The 19660-nt window shown below is 45.1% G+C and overlaps 1 protein-coding gene across 2 annotated transcripts in view; it reads right to left on the reverse strand.

Moving 5' to 3' along the window:
• Positions 1–19660, reverse strand: part of Sema2a (Semaphorin 2a) — a 114757-nt gene that overhangs the window by 14481 nt on the left and 80616 nt on the right. For both annotated transcript variants that reach the window (XM_050188996.3, XM_050188994.3), the window contains 4 exons: positions 19376–19500; positions 17843–17994; positions 13644–13690; positions 8275–8399 (listed from right to left, as the gene is read on the reverse strand). In XM_050188996.3, coding sequence (XP_050044953.1) covers positions 8275–8399; positions 13644–13690; positions 17843–17994; positions 19376–19500 — 449 coding nt within the window. The remainder of the gene's footprint in view (positions 1–8274; positions 8400–13643; positions 13691–17842; positions 17995–19375; positions 19501–19660) is intronic.

A 19660-nucleotide genomic window follows, 5' to 3' on the forward strand; every position in this document is an offset into this window, starting at 1 on the left:
TAGTGGCAATAATTTAGCATGCATGAAATCAATGGGTGACTCGATCGACAACAGTGCCCTTCGTGTAAACATCAGGGTCGATGTCAAAGACGGCTCACTGTTAATCTCGTCGCCTCTGTCATGACAACGATCATCCCATCAGAGATCTTTTCCCATAATGAGGCAGCACTATTTGCGCCCAGAAACTCCTCCATCGAAGCACCACCTGTTTCATCCTCAGCAGCGACATGCTCCCAGAGCTCGGTAATGTCAGCGGCTTCCACCATGTTGGTTCCACTATCACAGGAGCTTTCGCCCTGGTACACATAGCCTGTCTTTTCCGTTAATTAGCATGGCCCCTGGTTGCAGCCATCATGATTGCGGCACTCCTGCGTGAGCTCATACTTTGAGTCCTGCAAAATTTGCAGTTTCGTCTCAAGTAACAAAAAAAATTCGCTTTGTCGGCGCCATCTTTTATCAAATGGGCTGTCTGTCGCTGCTTCCGTGGCGCATTTCCACACTTGCTGAGAAGGGGCAAAGGGCGGGCACCATGTCGCTTCTTGCTTTTCTTTTTCCTCTCCTTAAGCTGGAACCACATGGCACGGTTTTCACGAGCGAAAACACGCGCACAGAAGAATGCCCATGCCTTTGCTGATGCAGTGGCACGCGCATGGAATGCAAACTCATCGTGGACCTGCTGTCCTCCATGCTTGATCGTCCTTCGGGCCGTGCATCCAACCCAACACTGCGCTATTTGGCTTGAGTGATGGGCGCTTTGGTAAATGTGGCCTTGTCCATGATGAATGCTGGGGGTATTTTGTAAGTGTCCACCTAATGGACTGTACATTTCGGCCGCTGCTGATTGGCTGGAGCTGAACCATCGAGAAGGTAACTGGGTGTGGGCACCTGTTTTCTCCCTGGTACCCAACGCTCAGCCAATCAGCATTTCAGCAGCAGCCGAAATGTACCTGTCCACCATATGGACATTTAGAGAATACCTCTCCACAAGATCATGACATTTCTTCTTTTTTATTTTGAAGCATGTAAATTAACAAACATAAAAGCCTCAGCTGGATCATGACAGTGAAAAACGAAAAGCTTCAATGATGCACTCGCACATTGAAACACTAGCAATGTGTTTACACCCAAAGCCACGAAGCGCATTCCTGCCGCCACTTGGAGCGCCCGCTGAGGAACCCTGCCGAGGTGTGTGAAGGGCAACACCATCTAGTGGCACTTGAGGAAGCTCCGTGTCACATGATAAAGGGCGCTACACTCTCATTGGCAGACGCACACACAGCAGTGCATCACAAGAATTTTTTTTTTCCGCTCCCAACAGGACCACGCGGCTATGCGGTTTCCATGGGTGCGTCCACCGAAACAATGCCCGTGCCCTCGCGTCAAAAATCTCGCCATGCAGTTCCAGTTTCATGCCTAGCACAATCGTGGGCAAGCGGACGTGAAGCGGCTGGCGCCATGTTGTGCATGGTGTCCACTAAGTTGACATTTCCAAATTTCCCAAGTTTTTCAGGTTTTCCCTGAGTGCCTTTGCAAAATTCCCTGAGTGACACAGAACTTTGTTTTATGTCAAGATGGGCTGACACCGTGTCTCCCTATTGCTGTGACTCTCTAGTAAACATGTTAAAAAATAAAAAACGATTTAATCCAGTTTGAACAGCAAGGAGTAATAGCATTTATTTTATTAAAAAAGAAAACAAAAGGGAGGTGTTAGTAAAATGCACAGCGAATAAAACATCTTCAAAAAGAAATGATAAAGCCCACTGCAAATAAAGTCAAACATATTCAAATACGAATAAAAAGATATGCATACAGAAGCAAATATTTTCGAATATAAGCTATTTCTATCAACTTGTAGCAAGCTCAATGGTACGAGGCCCAAACAATGTCACATGTGAGCTGCTCTATCAACAGCTGGAATGTCAACCTCAACTGTCCTGACATACTCTCAGCCTGTGCACAATCCCTCAGTGTTGCATTTCACTGCTTTAAAGGGACACTAAATGCAAATACTAAGTCAAGCTAAAGTGATAGATTAGTACTCGAGAATATCTAAGGGGTCAATAAATAGAACCTTAATAATGGAGAAATCGAGGTAAATGCAAGACATGATTAGAGACTCCCCCGGGACATTCAAGCACTTGCCCAATGACGAAAGCACTCCTCAGTTAACTTCTGTCACTAGTACTCAACTACTCATTGCAACTACTCATTACTCATTATAAGATGAAATAAAATGTTACTTGTCCAGTTCCATTTCATGTTTAGAAAAAGGAACTCATTGAAATGACCGTTGACAATGACGCAGGTGGTGGAAAAGTTTCGTTTTCGCTCGACTCTGCGCCGCCCACGCTTTTGCGTTTCAGTACTTTTCTGATCGCATAGTGCTGTGCTGGTTTTGTTGGCTTGCGAAACTTGCACAAACTGCAAGTAGCAGAGGATTCAACTTCCATGTGACGTCACGGGATGCCCAAACGGTCTATGCCACTTGAAGAAAAAGCAGCCGCAGTGGCGAATCAGCCGCTCTGTCTTGGCTCGGTGCCGCCGTCTGTCGAGCGCCATTTTACTCAACAACAGCAGCAAAGGGCGGTGATGGCATATGTAGTCACCACTCCCCCGGTTGGGTCCAGGAGATTTGAATTTCCAAAAAGGTATTCGGACCCTTCAGATACAATTTTCTCGTAAACTAAATCTTTTCTTGGCATGAAATCAGCATTGCAAGGTTTCCGGAAAGCTATTTAAACAGTCCAGGTCGACTTAGTATTTGCCTTTAGTGTCCCTTTAAAGAGTTTATTTTGGTTTCGATGAGGGACACCTGCATCTCGGCGTCAGCCACCACTTCGTTTTTTGAGCTCAAGCTCCTTCAAAGAAGTGGCGGCACACTTCCTTTCCTGTTAAATCCTCAATGTGTCGGTCCTTTCTGTTCTTGTCCTCCTTCCGCCGCGCGTTCGCCCCGTGGATTATTTGAAGCCTCCTCTTAGTCAGTCGTATAGTCAACGTCCAGTTTTTCTGACTCCCAGGGGCTGCGACAAGTCTTAAATATCAGGCAGTCCGAAAAAATGTATGCATATCTTTTACTGCCCCAAATGGCTCAAATCGCTACAGGCACATCAAAAAAAGCTCTCTGAAGGCCTGCCAGTACACTTATTAGGTACATCAGTGCTCGTACTACAACAGGAGACAGCGGGTGCACGCATGTATAATTAAAGGGCCCCTGAAATGGTTCAGACAAATTTTGTTTACGTGTAGGGTACAGCTAAAGTTAATCATTCACACCACAATTTGTGTGAAATGTCTCATATCAAGAGAGCTATGGACGATTACAAGTTACCCTGCTCCATAATCATGCACTTTCTCCTCAACTCATTCGCCGAGAAATCGGAGCTAAGCTCCGCCTTCACTGGCTCTGCATCATGATGGCCCGTCGTGTCGTCAACTTCCGGTTCTCTATGAGCGAGCGTGCGAAGCCTCGCCAAACTCTCTGCCTTCTGCTTGGCAGTCGACCCCAAGCGAGAGCTATCAAAGCAGTGTGCGTTGCGAGCATTCTGTTGCAGCGCTGAATGTGTCTGGTATTCCGGTAACCACAGGCAAGCTGGGCGTTTCGACGGAATGGTGGAGGCATAAACACAAGCTGATGAAGGAACTTTAGCGTAGACGTACGTGAGCTGCCTGATCGGTCTCCACGGTCCAACCACCCTTTGGTGCAGTTTAACCAGCCAAACAAAGAGCTAATATTGCTCTAACCAAGTGTAGAACATTTTAAACATTTACAACAACAATGTGTTAACGATTACACTCCTGCAAAAAATTTACGCCAGCAGCAAAGAAGAATACATTTCGTTACTGCTACTGTGTGAGGTTGAGCTCTGTGCCATCAGGTGGCTGCACCGTGCAGACCATTCACATTTGCGCTTCTGCACATCCCGTGAAACGACACGGTCAAACGGCCAGGCCCTGTTCCCTTGAGCTTGCGTTTACCCTGTTACCGAACTCGCAAAACACTGCTGGGTTAGTAATCTTCCGGTGTAAAGTGACGGCCGCAAACGCGCAAATCCCGGCACTGTTCGGATGGCGGCAGTCCGATGCGCTGCATCCAGTCCACTCGTCTGCTGCCTTGCAGAGGGACACGATGTCCCAGCTTGACATATTGCCAGTCGCTACGTTTGCAGTCCACAACGCAACAAAGTCGAATCATAGTGCTCGCGAAAAGACTGAGATTGACTCTGACCGCGGAGCTCTCGTCAAAATGGAGCACGTTGTAACACAAGCAGACGATGCTTGATGTGTGCCAGAAGTGCTTAAATGTAGTGAGAAATTGTTCTTGTGCATTTCTGTTACTTTCTGTTTATAGAAACAAATGAACTAACATTCCAACTATACTAACATCATTTCTTTACCATAAAGGTGGAAAAATTATCGATGACACGCCCGGGAGCCGATCGGATAGCTCGCCCTACCGACATCAATTGGGTGATTTACGTCATATGGATAGGGGCGGCTGAAAATTCCGCCGAGCAGTGTGCTGCGATCGGCAGCGATGTACATTTTTAATGCCTTATAATAAATTACACACTTTACACGGAGCACTTAGATGTGTCAATTAATGATCAGAAGGACCTACTCTAACGACTCAGTACGTTTGTACAAGATCATCAAAATCGTTTCAGGGTCCCTTTAAGGAATGCATACTAGGTCCCGTGACAACTGCCCCTTCCCACACTTGTTAAGCTTCACCGCACTACTTCATGAAACTTAATTTCGGAAACTGGCATAAAGCAACGCTCTGTGCTTTTCGAGTTTTGAAGCCATTGACAAGAATTGCAGAGGCTGAATCGGCGCCACTGCTGACAGTAGCAAACAACGAAGTAGCTAGGCCTAGCATTGCTGTGGTGGTGGCTACGGCTGCCAGCAGATTTGCATGCGAGAGCGCCGGTTGGAGGCAGCAAGATAATCAAAATGGCGGTGGTGGTGGCTTTGATTAATGTTGTATCAGAACTGCAGCCACGGCAGAAATTCCAGAAGGGCAGATGGCGAAGAGTTCTTGCGTCCGAAATTTCATACGTTTTTATACACCGACTCTATGGGGCACATGGTGGTGTCGCAAGGCCGTCTCAATTATCGGGCATGTCCCAAAAATCGGGCGTCCAGAAAATCGGTCGCTGACTGTACACAGGCTACTCCTCCAGCCGACAACACGACGTCAAAGACGATTCTTTACTATTCCTCTCTGTTACTCGAGCCAGCATTAGCGCGAATTTCGTTCCCTTTCAATAAAATTACAGCCAATTTTCCCTGACAGAAGCACAAATTCCGTGACATTTCCCTGAATATTTCCCGACTATTCAAAATCCCAGAGAGTTTCTGGTTTTCTCGGTTGGTAGACACGCTGTGGATGGTGCGCTTCGCTAGCTATTGATGCCCTTCATGGCTTTCACAATCAACGTGCAGGGGGGACGCAGGACGCACTGCGGTTAGTGACGGTTAGTGACGCGGTTAGTGACGGCAGATACGGACTTGTGCAGGCAAACATATTGCCTCATCTTGGCATTGTTCATTTAAAGGGAACTTAGCAATGCAAATTTCACGATTATTCTGCATGGAAAATTCCATCCAGAAGGCAAAATTTTTATTGTTATATCAGATATGTAGTCAATAACGTAGCGTTACTATTGGTTTTCTTTCTCACAGCTCTAATGTACAGGTTGGCACTCCTAAACCGACTCATCATTATAAACGATATATTGTTATATGTGGTATCGCTATAAGTGGGCTGCACTGTAGTGGGCACAATGCAGATGCAAGCTTTTGTATTACTGGGTTTCTGCATCGCATTGGTACGCATTCTTTAGTAATGTGGGGGCTGAGCCTCTGGACAGCTATGGCCGTTTATACGTCTGGTGGCTGTGATGGGCGCATTTTTCTTTTAGCCAATCTGCAAACACCATCCGGACCCAGAAGGTAATTAGGTGCAACTATGAGCAAGAGGTGCTTCATTCCGAACTGCAATTTGTGCTACCGGATGTGTGCAGACTTTTCTTATCTCTTTATATTTCAGAAGCAATCAGCAGTCATTCGGGTGAGCCAGAAAAGCCTGAAATAATATGTACCTTGATAACAAGCTCTTATGAACGAGAAGGCCGTGTCCTCGTTGTTGTTAAACCTATTGATGCAGTTCCAGTATAGAGAACACAGAGTAAAATGAAATGACCCGGTGTCGACTGCCGCTAGAATACTCCTTTCACTTGCCACACTTAAAAATGCACACATTCAAGCTACAGCGCTGAATGAACCCGCAGCAAGTGCAGTAGGGCTGGCACATCTTGGTAGGACTCCATGTCATGGCGCCACCTGTCAATGTTTAAATAGGCGCAGGAGGAACAGGAACGATGCACGCTATCTAGTCACGTCGTTGGGTGGAGTGCCAACACCCAAATTAATTTTCTCGCATCCTGGCTGGCGACTGTACACCTTTATCCAATACAAAAGCACATTCATAAGAAGTTATTTAACACGCCGAAGCTAGGGCGCTATACCGTAAAGCTATTCCAAATCTTTCTATTCCAATTCTGCAATCAGCCCTCCACGATTGGTCAAAAACTTTGTTGAACTACCACCCCTTCGCCTGTCTGTCACGCGATGTCACGAAAACCACGATAGCTGCCCATCTGATATGACGCATACACATTGATTCTGCCTAATTGGACAGAACAAAAACAAATAGTTATTTCTGATTGGACGCCTTTTAGCCATTAACCCTTGGCTATTGGTCAAAAGTTTTGGGCTGCATGCACTTCACCTGCCTGTCACGCGATGTCACGAAACCGCGAAAACTCACCGCGTCAAAGAGATGTGTATGCGTGAAATCTGCATTATTATGCCGAACAAAACCAAATTTTTTTTCTGACGTAATAGTTCTGCGGAAACCCGCAAGGTGGAGAGAACTAATTAATAAAGGGAAAATCAGACATCCACCCGTTCGTAGCAATTGCTACAAAGGAAACCCACATGGGTTCCTAGAAAGAAAAGCCTCACAGTTGAAGAAAAAGCTTCACAGTTGCCCCGGATAGGCGGTGGTCCCGGGTTCGAGTCCCGGACCAGGACGAATTTTTCTTCCACTGTGAGGCTTTTCTTTTGAGGAACCCGCATGGGTTTCCTTTGTAGCAATTGCTACGAAAGGGTGGATGTCTGATTTTCCCTTTATTAATTAGTTCTCTACACCTTGCGGGTTTCCGCAGAACTATTACGTCAAACTCTTGCCTTTGCTTCGAGTTGTCGATAAATTTGACTTCGCCCTGCCATCTGCTGGCCGCCTGGCTAGCTCAGATGGTAGAGCGGCTGCCCCAGAAAGGCGGTGGTCACGGGTTCGAGTCCTGGACCAGGACGAATTTTTCTTCAACTGTGAGGCTTTTCTCACGAGTAACCCGTACGGGTTTCCTTTCTAGCAACTGATACGAACAGGTGGATGTCAGATTTTCCCTTTATGAAATTTTTTCTGAATAGCCGCAGGCTGGCCCTTTCCGAAAGGAATAAAAGATAGCTACCGCCGATCACTCAGGCACTGGCTACTCACACCTGCCAGAGAGCATGGGTTTATTTGCGCACAATAAAACTTTCTGCGTGGCCATGTATCGTTTTCAAGCACTTTCGGCAAGTTTATGACTTCGCCCTGCCAACTCTTCTTTGCTGAGGATCCGATTTGTGGCTTTCTTTACCTTCTGTTGCATGCCGCCGCGATTTTCGACCAGCCATCACAAGCTAAGTAAGGGAAAGCGGACCAGTCGCAGATGCCGGCACCACGCTCTTCATCCGGTTATCGATTTTCAATGCACTGGCTCGGCCCCATCGAATCCCTCTCCACTTGATCATGATCCTCGCCTCTTGTCCGCCAATTATATAAGACAAGCCGCTCACTGTAGGCAATGTTATTCGTTTTTAAAGCAACCAAAAGTACCTCCTATAAACGAGGAGCGCATTTGATTGGTCTGTTCACAAAACCCTGCGGGTCACTACCCGATGCTTGCGTCGGCGGTTACGCAAATTTCACGTCAGGAGATTGGAATAAAAACATATTCGAATAGTTTTACGTTATAGGGCCCCTAGTCTACCCTCTTTCGTAAAAAACTATATTTTTAAGGCATTGTTGTGTATGAACAGCAAACAGCAACACTGTTCAAGGAAGGATGTTGCACTTCATTCTTTTTTGTCGCAGTCATTCATATTTCCAGTGTCAAAACTTAGCGCAACGTAGGTAATCATAGTTCTTTCAGTAACATTGACCTTATTGTGTGTGGTGCCAGGTCCAGCAGCTCCAACTGGTGGCTCCATGAGTTCTGGATGGTGGCCTTGACAGCTGAGGTGCACACTCTCACCCCAGTGGGCATGCAACTGGCGTCGGCGGACACCTGCACAACACACCACAAGCGCATTCAGCTTCACTTTTAGAAGTGACGTTCCTTGGGCACTTCTATATTAAAGTTATATTAGAATTTATATTAAAGGATGTTACAGCAAATTGGCTCATATTCAACTACACCTCAGAGACTGGAACTGTTAAGAATGTGTCTCAAAAAATAAAAGAATGTTGGTCCTAGTTGCTGAAAGGAACATGCCATTTTACATTGGAACCTCATTGATTTAAACTTCAAGGGGACTGGGAAATGATTCGAATAAGATGGAGTTTGAACTCGGGAGAGTTTCTTTGAATATAGGGCTCAGTAATCTGCACGGTACAGCAAACAAATACTGTATCTCATTGAGCGTTGCAGCAGGCCTTAGCAGTCATTTTTGGAAGTGTTGTCTTGGAAATTAGCAATCACTGAGTGACGGCAGCTAATAAGATCTAGGAACACAAACAAAAAGGACAAAAGCACCAATGTGCATCAGTGACCTGCAGCAGTAGTGGCAGCAACTGCTGGTTAACGTGTGATTACGCAACCACATGGCAGTGCCCAGGTTAACCTGTTTCAATCCAAATTTGCTCTTTCTACATGCTCTCAGTTGTGGCAGTAAGAAATAAGCGGCAAAATCAGCCACATGCTGAGGACAAAGCATTAGCCACATTTTATTGTTTGATTTTACTTATACGCTGAATTGCAGTATGTGATGACATATGCTAAAACAAGCAACGTGGTACGTCAGTTCAGTGGAGAAATATGCATGTGCCGTGGGTAACGTATCCCATATCACGGTAAATATCATGCATAGCTAAAACACTCAATTATGGGACATTATGGTGCCTAGCGATGAATCTGGCCTTTGTCCTTGGCTAGGTTTTTTGGAAAAGTGGTCCGTGGGAGAGAGAGAGAAGTTTTGTACAAAGGACCTGTTGTGCAGTATTCAGAGATCGAATTCAAAGCAGGGTTTCCCTATTCAAACGCATGCTACTCTGTCTGGACCTAGAACAGTTTGAACTAGCCGTCAATTCAAATGAAGCAATTTCGAATTACCAGGATTTTAGTGTGTATTCAAGCTCCCCAAATAGTATGCAAGAGGCATCCCTAGAAAGGGTGTAACAATTTATAATACCGTATTTACTCGCATAATGATCGTACTCATGTAATGATCGCGCCCCTAAATTTTGTCGTCAAAATTGTTTTTGTTTTTTTCCACACAATGATCGCACCCTGAACTTGCCAAAGCGATATGTTGTGTGCCATGTCTAGCTGATGATGATCATGTTTACCATCTGTCGAATGTTATGCGAACAACTCTTCAAGAGTTACCAAGCGGTCTGCATGCACCAAACAGATTCTTAAGCAGATGCCCCATTTCATTCCTTTCATCACTTTCTGCAGTTCCAAGAAGAAAAAATCTACAACCAAACTTGCCTTGGCTTTATTATCTGTAGGCTTTTAATGGTTGTGGTCAACAGCAACAACAAAAAAAGGCCTTTCAATTCCTCTCGTCTGCACACGTGGGCACGCAACAAATCGTGAGTGACAATGACAGTAGCCAAGTTTACATTGATACGTTAGAAGTGTACCCTATTCATACACTGGCGCGTTTAGCACAGCTAAGATATTCACCCACCCTTAGCGGAAACGTCATGTATTAGGATTGTAGTGAAGATAAATGCCACAGTTTTTGCAGCATGCTCGCCATGTGTTTCTGTCACTGGCAACTGAGCGCACCAATCTCTGTTTATGTCCCCTCAAAGTGCACATGGCTACGTTATTGCCACAAACTTGCTGATATTAACAATATTATTCATTACTGATACAGAAGAAAATGTTTCAGTGCACGTAATGTACTCAACAAAAAAAAGAAATCACGTTCGGTGCATTCGGCTTGCTTCATCGGCCGTCATTTTTGTTCTGATGTACCACACTGTTACAGCGGCAGCTGCCTGTTTGTTGACTTGTCATCCCGCAGCAAATGCAGGATGAAAAAAAATTTTCAGGTGTGTGGAAAATTTACTCCACACAATAATTGCACCTCTGAATTTGCGTAATTTTTTTTTAAGTACGATCATTATGCGAGTAAATACAGTAATAGGCAATAGTAGGCTTTTAACTTATTGTTCCAGTCAAAAGCAGTGAGCATTCACAAGGTTCTCGCAGCTCGAGGGAATGAAACTTTGATGAAATTCTCACAACATTAATCTGTCAGGAAGGAGGCACCCGCATTGCTAAGAGAAAAGCATGAGTAGACAGAGACACTGAGAATGGCTGAAAATTGAACGCGATACTCTGGACATTTCAGCACGGACACTACTGATGCCAAGACAGATCACATTAGCGTCATTACTCATCAAAATGGCACAAGATTTTAGAAATTGTCGCAGCCAAATGTGATATTAGTATTGAATCTGTATATTTCTTCATAAACAAATTAAATTATCGAGTTTTACATGCAAAAACCCCGATCTGATTATGAGGCACACCGTAGTGGGGGACTCCGGATTAATTTGTACCCCCTGCGGTTCTTTAGTGTGCACCTAAATCTAAGCACAGGACTGTTTTCGCATTTATTTCTTTGCCACTGCAGTCCTTGCTCACTATAAAACTATGCTCAAGGCAAGTTTCTAGAGTTCTGTAGGATGCACAACTGACTGTTATGTACAGGCATTATGATCTTACAAGAGAAAAAGTTACGTATTCAGTGGTTAACTATGTTTAGTACAGTTATACGTCAATATAAAGAAGTCAGTAAAATCATCAATTTGCTTTGTTATATTGAAATTTCTTGATACTGAAATTTGACCTTTTACGTAGATAACTAAACACGGCTGGATTTGCTGACCATGCAAATGCAGCCGGGACCATGCAGCTGACTATGAAATTTTCTGAATGATTGGAAATCGCAGAAAGCAAACTTGCATGAGAAAAAAGTATAATTTTCCTGAATTTGAGAGTTGGTGACGAAAGATATGGTTTCATTTCATGTCAACGGTGTCTTCACACTGGAAGTATGAAGCGAAGCCAGCCACGCTTTTGTAGGGACGACCCCATCATGAAAAGCGCAGGCAGTGGGGTACGGATGCTTCGTCTGGCCTCTCGCTTCAACGCATCCCTGAAACTCGAAATTACGCCACCTCCAGCACCAAGCATGCGGGAAGACAGCACACATGATGCCACACAATCTCGGCGTGTTCACTCTTTCCACACACGGCAGATTACCTCCAAAACAGGGCGCGCAGGCTACACATGCACTCAAAACGTGATAACAGCCATGTGCAGCCACGGCAGCACTAGAAAAAGGAGACACGCTCCAAATTGCCCACCTCTTCCTCCCCCCCTCCCCTCACGCGCACTTGGTCGCGTCACCACAAGCTTGCTTTCCTCCCTTCCTTTCCCATTGCTCATGTGGGAAGACTGCACTCATCAAGCCATCATATTTCTCAGCTCACTCTCACGCACTTTCACTTGCACCCAAAGCATGCAGCACATGGAGCGCAATAAAATCTTATCGCCCTTGGACTTCGTATGGAACATCTTTGGCAGCCACTCTTGGTCGTGCGGCACGCGATTTGAGAGGTGCATTTGCAAGCAGCTGCATATAATTCAACGATTTAAACATCTGCGTGCATGGAAATTTCCTCTTGTTGCCTCGGTGTTCCTTCACAGCGATAGTGACATTTCGTTATATTGAAATTGTGTATAAACACATATTGTTATACAGTTGAATCTCGATAATTAGAACTCGAAGGGTCCCGAAAATTCGTTCAAATTAAAAGAAGTTCAAAATTAAAAGAAGGACTTGTTCTTGAAGTATTAATGCACCATAGCACGATGCACAAACGGTGCCAGTCGTGAAATATTGCGACACGGAAGCACACTGTGAGCGAAGTCCACGAACCTGCCCATGCCGGCCAAAGCTCACTTCCTGATAACGGCAGAAAATGAAAGTTCAAGGAGCTGGCTAAGCTGGTGCCGGGCCGACTGGGCTTGCAGCGCTGGTGCAGAGACGGGCACATGCAGAGACCGTCGAAGGTAAGGGAGTTGAGAAGGAGGGCAAGGGGAGCCTAGTTGAAAGGAAGGGCGGGAGGGAAGCGGATTTGCTTTCCCGCCAGATTGCTGGATGGCGCTAATTACCTCTGCCACCTACTGCCACCGAAGCAGTGGAGTTGCTGAAGCCAGACTGGGCCTCCGCTGCGGCTTCCCTCTGCATGCTCGCAGGTTTTTTCCTTTGTCTGCTGACAGATCAGTGTTGTGTTTACGTTCTTCGTCCTGCGTTCTTAACGTGAGTCATGTCTTATTAAGATGACGAAGTTGTTGTCACTGATCCTAACCATGTTGGTGTGCTACCTTCTGTTGCAGCGTCGCCACGTTTGAAAGACAAGGAGAACGGTGTATTGGGTGTAGCCTTCGCGTCTTTGTATTTAGGGTCTGTCTTGTATTACAGAGTCGGATATGGTGCACTGTCATGTGAAAGAACCTTTCCATCAGGGCGTCCCGGTTTAGACGCGTAATTGTAAAAAAAAAAAAAAAATCGCGGACGAGATCAATCAAGCCAACCAAAACAAGCAACTTTGACAGGACCCCCGGCGTCAGTTCGAATAAACCAGAAGTTTGAATTAAGCGTGTTCGAATTAACGAGATTGGACTGTAGTGAGGTTTTAAATACGGGTGTTCTATGGACAAGAAGTTATAAAATGCTCAATCCTTCATTATATTGAGAATTTCATTACACTGAAGTTTGTTATATCGAGGTTTAACTGCATGATCATCTAAAACATTCCATTTCAACATTGTTAACGGAATGAATGGATGGTTAACACATTTATATCAAGAAAGTGCACAAGGTGCTCAAGTATTCCTAAATAGCCAGCTGAAGATGAAAAACTAGATAATAAACTGATCACAATGTGGAAAGCTTTGAATTTGAATGCCCATTATTTATGCAGATTTGTTTAAAGATAGTGAACTATAACAACACCATTGTCAAACTCACCAATTGAAATATTTCTGAAAAAGCTCCAGGTCAATCGAATTTTTTATTTTCCTTGCTCATTTTGATCAATCTCATTCCAATCATTTGACTCTTTCAACAAGACTTGGTTTGATCAATGAAACCTTGTCTGCATTATAGTTTACATGCTGCCTATGGCACTTCTAGTATCGGGAACCAACTGATAATGAGTGCACCATTTTCCCATTAAAAGGGAGTACAGGAGGAGGCAATTTATAAATACATGCAAAACTCACTTTCTTCACAGATGTCTGGAGTAGCATTGCTCACATCTTGCAGGAAACTGCAGAAGTAAAAATAATGATAATGGATACTAAAATAAGAGACACCAGTTTAGCACAGCAAGGACAGCGAATCACCAGGCACATTTCAATTTCCAAATGAAAGGCGAACGTAAACACAAATTTACTGTGCCTTTATGGCAATTAGAAAGCCCTGTCTTGTTTCAATAAAAGTTATTACAGACAGCAACTTTTCATTTTTTCCCGCTTCAGTATGAATACAATGTACGAAAGATAGCTTATAACGTGTCCTTGTGTGATAAATATGATGCTGCACATGACATGTTTTCGTTATGCTACAGCGGTTTGCGCAGTCTTGCAGCTAACATGGCTAAGTCCTGGAGTATGTAGTGGTTAATTTAATTAACTCTTTCGTTAGGCGAGGAAATGGTTATTTATAGGTCTCATAAAAAAAATTTTTGGCACAATTAATATCACAGCACACTTGCAGCATAGCAAATTGTACTTAAAAGAAATACTCTTTCCAAAAGCATATGTTGCAAAGCAAAAAAATGTATTAACACATAAAAATTTAAGAAAGCACTATTTCTGTGGGCACTTGATAAAAACAACAATAAAGAAAATTATATATATAAGTACATCACTGTCAAAGGAAATTCAGAATATACATTTCAAAGATAAATCACCAAAAAATCATTTCTGAAAATATAAATGCTCTGTACACTGCCATTCTTTGGATACAGAAAAGAAACTAAGACCAGGAAGCACTTCATCGCTCGTGCCATCCGGCGAAGCACTTCTTGTTGTTGTTGCTGTTTTATGCGAAGCATATTACGAGAGCTCAACCCAGCTCCTCAGGCGCGGTGTCGCCTTCAATACCACGTGACACCGTGACGTCACGACAGAGGAGAAACGGGGCTCCAACTCGCGCCGTCGCTCGCGGCGTCGCGGCAATATATAAGCAGCTGCGCTTGCCTCTGCTAGACACTCACGAGGTGAGATGCCTCCTGGAGACAGAGCTGCTCGTTGGAATGAGAAGCGAAGGTTGCGGCGTGCTACAGAGACTGATTTTCTAGGTGGCTTTGGCTCAACTCTTGCAAGATGGGCTGGGTGGGAATCTAACCAGGGTCTCCGGAGTGTGAGACGGAGACGCTACCACTGAGCCACGAGTACGATGCTTCAAAGCGGTACAAAAGCGCCTCTAGTGAATGCGGTGTTGCCTTAGAAACGAGCTGTTTCTAAGGCTCAGGCGTGCGTCGCTTGCTCAGGCGTGCGTCGCTTGCTCAGGCGTGCGTCGCTTGCTCAGGCGCACATTTCGTTGCCGCGCCGAACGCTGCGTTGCTCGACGCTCACCGCGTCCAATGCGGGGCGCGTAGTCGTTGCGCCGTAGCCCATTGTTTTACACCCCTTGGCGGGTCGACGGGAACGCTGTCGCGTTCCACTCTTGAAGGCGAAGCAGAGTAACGCATGAGTTGTTTCTTCGTCTAGCCGAACCAAATATAGCTAAGCAACAGCAGTTCACCAGGCTAAACAGTGGTTCAACAACTAAAATAAAGGCTAGTATGCTTCGCATCCTGGGCTTAACCTTAGCGAAGCCACAGCCATTTTTTTTCTCTCTCTCTTTTTTTTTTTTAAGCGTAGCACTCTGCACTTTTCACACACAAAAAAAATATTTAACTTTGCAGTTTTTGTATAACAAATTTAGCAGTTCTGCCTTTTCGGCGTCTTCTAAGGAAGGTCTAACGAGAAGTCCAATGAACTTCACCAGTTCGTCTGGAGCCACCTCTTTCCAAGACCAATCTCTCTCAGCGTTGCTGGGCAACTCCAGAATATGCATCCAAGCATATCTGTTTGTATTTTTCCAGATGGTCTTTATCACCTCCGCAGCGAAGAAGAGCAGAAAGAAAGTCCCCACCATTGTAAACTGTCTTGCGCTACTCCATAGTGCTGGGCCAAGATGTGCTCCGGCCGGCCTTGTCGGCATGAACTGAATTTTCTTTGCTGCCAAGCGAAGTACGCACCCTGCTGATAATCAGTATAGCCTTTAGGTCATGCACAAAGATAGGGAGATAAGCGCACAAGGAAGGAGACCATTCAACTGTACACGAAACTCGCCGGTAAACAGCTGCAGATGTCCCAGGCTGACTCAAAACATTGTCGCCATGAGTGCTTGAATCTGATTTGCTGCCATCTTCAGGCTCTTAGGTCAAATCCTCATTACTAAATTCAGGCGCGTGTGCACCTTATTTCCGAGCAGGGTGCTTTTCTCACGGTGCAGTTGCACAGGATGCCGCCGCCATGGGAGAAACTTCTGATAAATGTGTAGTAGCACCGGCAGCACTCCTCATTGGGATTTTACAAGAGAAGCAAAACTGAAGCTCTTGGAAACTGGCTGAACATGCCAGGTCCCCATGTTGTACATGCGACAGACCTTCAGAAATGCTCTTTGGTGGAATAAAACTATTCAGGCTCTAAAGCAAACCTCACTAGCGAACAGCTGGCATCATTTCCAGGTAATTATCCCCTCTCAGCAATGTAAGATGGAAAAGCCCCACGACATAATTTGATTCTTCACTTTCTGGGAGCCTTCTAACCACAAAAAATTTATGTTAGTGTGGCATAATCCTGAGCGGCATGCTTCTTTCCCGAGTGCGGCAGGGGTAACAGCCATGCCCCTTTTTGCTACAACGCACACACATTAGTTCTTGAAAAGGTCCGTCACAAATCACATCATTAGAGCTGGAAAAATTAAACTGATTTTAAACGTGCAAAGCCTGGACTAACCACTGGGTGGTGCTAAGTGCATAAGAAACGACTCCAACATGCTGAAATCTGCAATTTATAGCGTCGATCACCAGTGACCGATCTGAATAGGTGTGGTAACAAAAGAGTTACCATATCCATATCGCGTATGAGAGGGGGAAAAAAAAGAACATACCCAAGGGCGTATTCGTTAACAAAAATTTATTGGTAGCTGGCATTGTCACTGGTCTTCACTTGTGCCATTGTCCTCACTAGTTCTGCCATTGTCATTGCTGCTACGGTCCCACAGTGCGTCGTCGTCCAGCGAAATTCCACATTTGGCAAACGGCCGCACCACAACGTCTTGTGGAACAGCAGCCCACGCCAAATGCACCCAACTACACGCAGCCGTCAGGGAGGCTCTTTTGACAGGTTCGGTTGGCGTAAGTTCGCGGTCTTCTGCTACCAGCCACTCGTACTCCCGGCGGAGCTATCCTTAAAAGGCGAAGATCCGGGCTTGTTTCATGACCATGTCGCATTTCCACTCGCAGGGACGGATCACACATTTCAGCGGCGCACGCCGCAAGCTTGCAAGCGTTCCGATTTTGGCCCGTGGGAAATTCTTCGCTTGCTGTCACAGGTGAAAATTTTGCTTCACTGCAGTCGCCACTCTCGCACCACCCGTTCAGAAACATCGAACTTGCGGCCTGCTGGGCAGTGATTTGTTTCTTCCGCGTAAAGGACGGCAGTCCTCTTGAACGCTGCTGTGAACGAGCGCCATATGTTTAGTGGGCCTGGAGCACTCACGACGACTGAGGAAGCATGGAAGTAGCACCACAGGTTGCACGTTGCCGGCAGTCGAGTCAAACACGTTACAGGGAAAGAGAAACTATCGATACTCCCTGCAAGCGTCGCCGTTCTGGTAGTGTTGCCGCAAATGGAATAGCGGCACTTCCATCAGCTATCAACACCCCCCCATAAGTGTTGTGTGCACTGTAAAACACTGAAAACTGTTAAAAAAACCTTCCGAAAAGCGAACAAACGTGTGGGATAGCGAAAACTACAGGTAGGGCAATAGAGCAAACATAATGTTGTAACTACGTTGTAGCTCCCCTGATATCTTGTTGGTCTCGCTTTTTCTGGCAGTGCCATGTTTTGGTTTCGATTGTTAGTCGACCCTCCCAATTCAGATTTTCAAAATTTTAAAAATGGGTTGACTTACAATCGTGTAAATACGGTACATCTGACACAGTAAACTTCAGACCACCTATCTCGATTCCTAGTTTCATACATACTAGGACCGTGAGGAAACTCAGTTTTGTTTAGTTTTGAAGCTTCCATGTTTTGAAATCTTCTGTGAGTAGTTGCACAAAGCAACGAGTGCATGCAAACGCAAGCATCATCTGAGCCTAGCATTGTTTTCTGTGAAGGAATGCCTGCTCACAGCTCACCCTGTCACGTAGGAGCGGCACTCATGGTGGTCCCTGTCCCAGCCACAATAGGGATCCCGAACGCAGCGCAGGCAGCTCAGGTGTCGGCCACGACACAGGTCTAAACGCACCTGCCGGACACCATCGTCCGAACCCAGGTACACTGACTTGTGCTGCATGGAAGGGAACCACATAATGAGAATGTAATTGTGGGTATGTTTTATTTACACAACCGACCTCGGGTATGCATTGAAATCCATCTGCTCCTGCTCAGTGGATGCTTAACCATATCATTCTGGTGCACACAATAGAGCTTCAGTTCCATGAATGTTATATGTAACAAACATTTTATGTTTCTTACACATGTCAGCTACCTTCCCACCCCATGCATGACAAGTTGCAATCTCAGGTACCTTTATAGCGGGCACCAAAGCAATCCTCACAAAATTCCCCGCATATCTTTGTCGCTATTTCTGCCCACTTACCTCACGATTATTCAGGCAGCAGTGTATGTCTGCACTCGTGAGCTTCCAGTGACTAAAACTATTTTGTGTACACACGTGCTTTGTTCGTGTGCATACTGTCATTTATTTCCCCAGTAAGGGTCTAAAAGCATAAAATAGGGGGGGCATGGAGACATGTAAACACCAGATAATTACAAAACAGTAAATATGACACAAATGTCATACTATTAGTTACAACAAAGTTACAACAGTTACGACAGCAGTTACTTAACACAAAGATAGCATTTTGTGCCGTCTTATAAAGCAAGACAGTTGGAATCACTGCTTGCCCAGTTAGTTCCAACAAAAGGGGTGAGCCAACACGTATAGAACAAAATTACAAGATACAGATATGACCCCACATTACCACCATCAGCCTCGCCCTCTTAACCCAATGCAGTGAGAAGACTGCAAGGACCTCGAACAGGGCTTCTTCAACCCATCGGCCTATTCCATTCCCACCCTTCCTGCTTCTCAACTTTGTCACAGCAATAGGCAAAATGGGCGCAAAATCAGAAAAGAGTGAAGATTTTTTGAACGGCAGATGACCTTGACTTCACCAAGGCTCTTCGCATTAGAGTGTATGTAGGCTTAAGGCTGCAAGTCAATTGCCATCTTGGCTCTCGGACAAATATACTTTCATTGATCCTTTTTGGTTAAAATGGAATTTGTGAAAACAAATTGGCATACCTTTATTTTCTTTTTGGTTTGAACCAAATGCGCTGAACCCTAGGTGTAAGTTAAGTAACCCCAAATGGACAAAATTAACTTAGCATTCCATTACAATGTTTCTAATGGCCTTTGTGTTTCTTGGGCATGTCCATCAATCAATCAATCAATTAATGAGCCTAACAGGCAAGATCATCTCAGTCTCGTACTAACATTTTTCCATGCAGAACACACAGCATGTCTTTTCTCATTCCAAGAGGACTTTTTTAAAAATGCACCAAGCACATAAAACAATTTCACCTCCACAGCTGGGTAATATGGACAGACATGCACCATTCAATTTTCACATTTAGGCACAGCCTGTTCTACACAAAGCCCTTACCTCACTAGAGATGTCAATGGTGCGAACAGGCTCCCCTGGGCTTGCTTCAATTATGTCAACCAGGTTGGAGAAGGACTGTCCCGAGCGGTCTTTCCACTCCACTATCTTGTAAACCAAGCCATCGCCTGCAGTAAAAAAAAAAGGGGTGCTTCGTACTTCACCGCTTCCTGACCACTTCCGTTTACAGCTTCTGAACTACAGGCTGAACAAATCTGTTGCGGGTTGTTTTTCAATGAGCAAGCATGCCCTCAACGAAATGCAAAGTCACATGTGCAGTGTCATGAG

This window comes from Dermacentor andersoni, chromosome 2 (genome assembly GCF_023375885.2).
Source record: "Dermacentor andersoni chromosome 2, qqDerAnde1_hic_scaffold, whole genome shotgun sequence".
NCBI classification, from domain to species: domain Eukaryota; kingdom Metazoa; phylum Arthropoda; class Arachnida; order Ixodida; family Ixodidae; genus Dermacentor; species Dermacentor andersoni.